The sequence below is a fragment of the Benincasa hispida genome, chromosome 2 (assembly GCF_009727055.1).
Source record: "Benincasa hispida cultivar B227 chromosome 2, ASM972705v1, whole genome shotgun sequence".
Lineage (NCBI taxonomy): Eukaryota > Viridiplantae > Streptophyta > Magnoliopsida > Cucurbitales > Cucurbitaceae > Benincasa > Benincasa hispida.
The window spans coordinates 54,377,417-54,384,625 of NC_052350.1; the positions used below are offsets into that span (position 1 = coordinate 54,377,417).

The 7,209-nt window shown below is 31.1% G+C and overlaps 1 protein-coding gene and 1 long non-coding RNA gene across 2 annotated transcripts; one reads left to right on the forward strand and one right to left on the reverse strand.

Annotated features, from left to right (window-relative positions):
• Nucleotides 1–355: 355 nt before the first annotated feature.
• LOC120070803 (transcription factor bHLH96-like) lies at nt 356–4,080 on the reverse strand. Its single transcript, XM_039022687.1, has 3 exons — nt 2,987–4,080; nt 1,097–1,573; nt 356–647 (listed from the first exon to the last, which is right to left on the reverse strand). Exons 1-3 carry the CDS (start codon nt 3,395–3,397, stop codon nt 552–554), a joined length of 984 nt encoding a protein of 327 aa, XP_038878615.1. The 5' UTR covers nt 3,398–4,080; the 3' UTR covers nt 356–551.
• Nucleotides 1,580–6,707, forward strand: LOC120070804. Its single transcript, XR_005480025.1, has 2 exons — nt 1,580–2,070; nt 4,080–6,707. It is a non-coding gene; the product is annotated as an uncharacterized LOC120070804 (long non-coding RNA).
• Nucleotides 6,708–7,209: the final 502 nt, after the last annotated feature.

The window sequence follows — 7,209 nt, forward strand, 5'->3', positions numbered from 1 at the left end:
TTAAGCTTCCGCTAATTCCACTCCTTGCCCCAAATATCTAAAAAAGATAAATTAATATATATCTATATCTATATATATACACACTTGATTACATCAACACCTTGAGCAGTGAAGTATTTGTTCTCTTCTCCTTTTTAACTTAGACTAAACAAATATAATAGTTGAAAGAATCATTACAAACTTTCTATCATTCTTATGTAACTTGTAATCCTGACTTAGGTCATTAAAAACCAACTTTTCCTCTACCCACTAAAGATGTTTGTTTGCCACAATGTCATAGTAATTTTAAATGTTTTTCTTTAGACAAAAAAGAGAGAAAGAGGCAATTAACTTGAAACTGAGATTAATTGCAACAAATGAGAAGTTAACATAAAGCCTAATTAATAGTAATCATTTAAAGACAAAGAACTTGTTGAATAGACCAAAAATTTAGAGAGAATAAGAAGAAGAACAGAACAAGTACAATCTCAAAAAAAAAAAGAAAATTAAAAAAAAAAGATGATTAATTAAAATGCTAATTTTTTTTTCCTTTTCTTTTATTTTCCTCAAAATCAGATGGAGAATGCCTCTTCTTGAATTCTGCATAGCAATTGATACACACCATTTGCAATTTCATCCCCTGAAGAAAGCCCACAATCTTCCTCAACCTAGAGAAAAAAAAATCATCTCAACACAAAAATACATAAATAAATGACTCCATTCCATTCTTCCACTCGATAAGAATTTCGTTTTTAGTTATCTAACAAACCCATTTGAATCTAAAATTTCCTTTGCGAACATTAATAAACCTAATTTCCAAAATCGAAAAATAACTTTCCAAAACCTACTTTTATTTAATTAATTAACGAGTCAAAACTAACTATAAATGAGATTAAAAAATGGAAAGAGTGGGAGTAATAAAATAACTTATTAGTTAAAGCGAGTTGAGCTCAACAGTAATTAACATGACTTTTCTCTTTAGATGTTGGAATTATATTTAAAAAAAATTAATGATAACACTCACGCACGTTATAAAATAAAAATTTAATCTAGGTTCGATTTCTCGCATTCACATTTATAAACCAAAAAGAAAGGAAATATAATATAAAAAAATTACCTTGAGACTAAAAGAATAGAGGACAAATTGATGGGAAGTGGAGACATTGAGATGAAGAACAGTGAGATGCAAAGAATGCAAGCCAGAAACAATCTTAAGAAGTTGCTTAGGGAGCTTTTTACATCTTATCTTAAGGTTTGCATGGGAGTCAACCAAAGAGACTTCGATATCGCCAATGGAAGGCTGAATTAGGCCGTTCAGGTTGTTCAGATTGTTTGAGTTGTTGAACGCCATAATGTCGGTGGAGGAGGAGTCGTCGAGAGAAAACGAAGAGGAGGACGAGGGCGAAGATGAAGACGGGAAGGTAAAGAAATGAGATTGAGAGAAAGGAGAGGAAGAAATAATGTTATTATTTGGTGGAACATGAGAAGGAAAAGGGTGGTTTATTACATTTGTTTGAGCACTAAGCAAATGTACTTGTTGCTCAAGCTCCTTAACAAAGTTGATAGCACCACCTATGATTGAGGCTTGGTCACCCTGCGGTAATCAAAAAGAAGAAAAAATTTCATTACATTTCATTATTTTCAACTTTCTTTTTTACTCATCAGATCAATGTTTTTTTTTTCTTCTTTCTTTTTCTGTCAATTATATGATTACAATTCAAAAACCATGGGTTGTTGCGCGTGGTCTTGGTTGGTATCATTTTTAGCCCACTGTTTTTTTTTTTTTTTTTTTCTTTTTCTTTTTGCTATAATTGAAGGGTGGCTGTGGGGTGGGAGAAGAGAGGCTCAAAACAGAAAGAAAGGGATAACTTTTTTTTCAAAATGTTATCGCTTTTCTTTTCTTCTCTTTTCTCTCGTTCCTCCACTCTCCGTGTTGTAATGAGAAAGAGAAGTTTTCTCTCTTTCATCGGGGAGCTTTCTCTTTCTTTATTCAACTACCGAAAGATTCAGAGACAAAGCGAAGAAAGAAAGAAGAATAAGAGATGATTGACAGAATCAAAAAGAAAGATTGGTATTTACCTCCCATCATCAGTGAGTAGAACTTCCTAATTTTCCTTTAGTTACTTTTTTTTTAATGTATTTTTATAGGTATCTCTCTATTATATTTGTTGAATAAGTGGGCCCCTTCCTAAGATTCATCAACTAATCAAAGTCCACCACATCTGAAAGTAAGAGCTTCTTTTTCGCCAATTAATGAGTGGAAAAGTTGAACCTTTCACTTCAAATTTTACGTTAGTTGAGATATGCTTTCATTTGGACAATGATTAGGTACAACACACGTAACTTTCATTTTTACATGATAGAAAAATAGAAGTTCAATTTTTTTTTTTAAAAAAATTTGTTTGCCATGTAATTTTTTTTTTGACAACTAAGAAGATTGCACAAAGATCGGTGTAATCTAAGATGCATCTATTTTTTATACACGAAAAATACTTAGATGCTGACTAGACTACATCGTACCTATATGTATGCAGCCTACCAATTGCTCAATTAAAAATTACCATGTGGTAAAAAAAATCTAAATTACACCTTATCATTGTCCAAAGAGTAATACCCTTTACATTGTAATGCCCTTTACATTTATCTTCCATTATAAAATAATTCTGTCATTCCAAAAACTTTAGATCTTAAAATAGCAAAACCTATTATAAAAAAAGTTCATTTTTTTTTAATATAATTATGTTCTCTAATTTCTCCCACTTTCTTTTTTATTTTACCCTATGAAAAAACAATTATAGCTCCACCAATAAGAGTATAGAGCTTTTTTCCCCTCTCTATTTCAAACATATAAAGAGAGAAATGGGCCATTTTCTTTTTACATTGTAGTTGTAGGTAAGGTAACACAGAGAAAAAAAGGAAAAAAAAAGTGAGCTTTCTTTTCTTTTATGTGTTTGAAATAAGAGAGAGAGAGAATGCAAAAGAGGAGAGAGAAAGTAAGAGAGGGTACCCTTTGGACATAGGAGTGAGGCATTAATGATCTAAGAACAGAGAGATACTCATTCATTTGCTTTCTTCTATTTCTCTCAACTGTAATGTGTGTCATCCTTTGATTCTCAATTTCCTCCTTGTTCTTTTGTGTTCTTCCCCTCCGCCGCCGCCCGCTCCCTCCACCACCCTGCATCTCACCCGCCACCACCACCGTCTCCACCGCTGATAATTCAACCCGTCGTGATTCGTCGTTAAAATTATAATCATATTGGTCCAATAATGGTGGAGAATTTTGTGATTGGTTGGCAAGATTATAAAAGTCTTCATCTTGATCATGGATGAAGTTGAGTCTTGAAGAAGAATTCACCAAATTGAACAAATCTTTATACACAAATGGGTCTTGAGGGAAAACAACTGCCTCTAGAGCCATAACTATAATGGTAAAAATTCTGTGTTTTCTTTTGTTGATTTTTGCCTTTTTTTTTTGGCTCTATAAGGGAGTGGGAAATAAAAAGAAAGAAAAGTTGAGGGATTGAAATGAAAATGTAATTAGGTAAAAAAAGAGAGAAATGGGAAAGAGGAGGACCCAAAAAAATAGGGGGAAACTAAAATGGTTGGTTCTTTCTTTGAGTTTTCTCTTTGAGAGATGGAAAAAATGGGCCTTTTAAAGTTGGTTTTGTACATGGAAAAATAGGGAATTTCCAAATCTACAGATTAGACTGCACGTGAAGCTACAACATTATTCATCAAGGCATTTTTATTTTTATTATTTTTTTTTTTAATGGTAGGAGGGAAACATTGAGATCTCACATTTAGATTTTCTCTTCTTTTGTTTGAATAATTATATTTATTTTTAAAATCATCATCATAATAATAATTATAATGAAAATATTAGGGTATATCATTAGCTTAGTGATGAAAAGATTGGAGTTAGATATATGTTGGAACTCTTGGATTTGGAATTTCAAATTCATCATGACTTGAAATCATTTGTGTTGGATGAAAAAAAAAGAAAAAGAAAAAATGCAAGTGATTTATAATCATGTGTGATTTGAAGTTTGTTGAATTATTTTTTGCTCAATTTCATCGTTTTCTTCTTTTTTTTTTTATAGACTAAAAAAATATAATAGAGATTGGATAAGTTCGAAAGCAATCAAAAGTTGTATATATTCTCCCATGACCTAAATGGGATTGGGAAGGGAGGGAAGTCCACCCCACACGTTCAGACTCGACTACGTCGAGGTCAAATCTTGCCAAATTCATGTCCGACCTAATGGATAGAGGGTTAGTTGGATTCGACTCATAAACTTTGGTTTAGATGTCTTATGTTAACTTGTCATATAAATACATCCTTATGACTCTAGCTATGTGGAGTAAGTTCATTTTCACTCTCCAAACTAGTAGCCTGTTTATTCTACTCTCTGATTTAAAAATTGTTATAAACAACACACTAGTGTGCATATCTTCTTCTTTTGCAAATGATATCATCTTCCCCCTAAATCTACAATTTAAAGTTAGAGATATACATGAAGGTTAGGATTGAGACTGGGGATTGAAGAATGTTGATCTATGGCCACCACCAATCGACGACAACTGTTGGCTACCACCAATCGTTGGTGATTGGGACCAACGACCAACGACCACCTTGACAATGGTCAATGTCAACAATAATTAGTGGCTTGTGAATGGTCATGAGTCTAGATCTCTGACAATCAACTACCAGGATTGGTGATCAATGACCGATGTAGACGACCATAACCAATAATTTGTGACCACGACTACGTTCGACAAAGAATTTTAACAACCACTCAAATTTGAAGTTATTATTTCATAATGTTTAATGATCATCTTTATAATAATTTAAAATTAGTAGAAGTTTTTTTTAGTATAGAGCAAACCAAACAATTATTGAGAAAATACAACCAAATATTGGAGTGTTTTAATTATAAACCATTTTGTTATAAAAAAAACAAAATGTCTAAAAACATGCATTTACAATACATTTATTTTTGGCATCTAAATATATCCTTAATCTTATGTTTTCTTATCATTCCTTGTGAACATCTGAACAGTAATTTTAGTTTATTTGATTTCAAATGAATATGGTTCTAAATACAAATAGAATTTTGAAATCATAGGATTTGAAAATCATCTCTTTAAATTGATCTGTGAAAAAGTTTTAGGAAAAAAAAATTTCATACTACATTTTCATTTTTCCAAATTTTGATTTTTTCCCTTTCGAAGTCCCAATTCAAATATTGTTTTAAAAAATAAATTAGTTGTCAAACACGAGTATCTCATTCTGAGTCCTCCTTACTCCTTCGACCCACTCCTTTGGTCTAGACCCGTCACTGAAGTTGGAGTTGACTTGCAAAAGTACTCGCACCAGTGAGGTGTCGAGCTGAGTATATTTTGATGTCTAATTTAATAGAGGGAGTATCTAGCTCGACAAAGCACATATAGAATTACTTACCCTTTGAGGCTTTAGTATGTGGGACTAATTATAAGGTTCATCATTTGATTCTCGTTTATGGCATGTGCAATGCCGACAATATTAGAATACATTTGTGGCTCTCAATGTTGTAGAGTGTTAGTGGTGAGCTCGACTCGATCATTTTTCTTTCAATGAAACTCTACAAAATTGGTTGGTCGATTGAAAAATAATCCAAACATTTTTTTTTGACTAATATATATATATTTGAACATTAGATTTTGAAACACACTCTTAGCAAGGAAAAAAAAAAAAAGAAAGAAAAAAAGTAAAATTTATGAAAATAATGTTGTGTCCGATTTTTCTATTAATTTTTTGTTGGATTTTTCTATTAATTTTCTAAATAAATTTATTTATTTAGATGATAATATTCTCTCACAAACCATAGGTTGAGAGAGTTTATTATTATTATTTTACTTTAACTTTCTATTCTTTTTAATGTATATGAAAAGAAAGAGACAAGGGCATTGCACTTTTTCTTGATACATCTCATGTGAATTTTATAATGCATTAAATATGCAAATTATGTTTAAAGATTATGTTCAACATATATATGTAAAAAGATACTTATCATTACTTCCATTTATAAACTAATTAAAATTGTGTGTGGAACCCAATAATGATATATAATTGGTCCTTATATACATCAAAGGAAAAGTAAAGAAGAAAAAGAATACCAATTTGCATTTATCACTATGTACTTTTAACCTCAGTTTGGGATAAATAATGTAGTTTTAATCCCTAAAGTTTAAAACTAATGTTTATTTGGTCCCCTTGAAGTTTTCAAACGAATACTATAATCTCTAAAATTTGAGAAATAATTCTAAATAATGGTCTCCAAGACTACTCATTAGTTACTAATGGTAAATGATGTGGGTTGTCAAATGATGAGTTAGCTAACCGATTTGGCATTTTTTTTAAAAAAAGTTTAATATTATTTCTTTAATAATGTTCTCATCTTTCCTTGTTGTCTAACATCTTTAACCCTCCTCTGAGAAACCTCCAATCGTTATTGCGGTGTCTTTCTCATTGTCGCAATCATCACTAAGTGAAGAACGAGGACCATCACTGTTGTGCTTAAGTCTCATCCTTCGTCGTGTGTCCGTTTTGTTAGGAATGAGATCGAAGTCCCACATTGGTTAGATAAAAGGATGATCATGGATATGTAAGTGATGACAACTATCTCTATTGGTATGAGACGTTATGGGATGAAACCCAAAATAAAAAACATGCCATATGTATTTGTTTGTGTGATAACACTTGTGGTCGTATCTGTTCAAATGCCTTTGCCTCATGTTGTGAAGGGGCTTTTTTTTTTTTTTTTTTTTTTTTTTTTTTTTTTTTTTTCGCAATCCATTACTTTAAAAAATGGAAGATTTTTTGAAAACTAACTTTTAAGATAACTTTGAATTTACTATATAAAAGAGGAAAGAAGAGAAAAAAGAAAAGAACAAGAAAGAAAGAAAAAGACAACCTTGAATTGTCATTAAGGAAGCCTTAAAATTAAAATATATGTTGAAATAAATCACATATTACAATAATAATTCAAAATCTTGGAATATTTTGCAAAATGAATGTACATAAAAAAGAATTGGGTAATCTTTTGGTCAAACCCTTGAAGATATGTATGTACAATAAAAACAAAAACAATTGCAGTATGCCAAACCATTTTTCTGGATAGAAATACAAAATCTAAAACCTATTAAAGAAATACCATAGACCCAACTGGCAACCTAATCTGGTGTATGAAA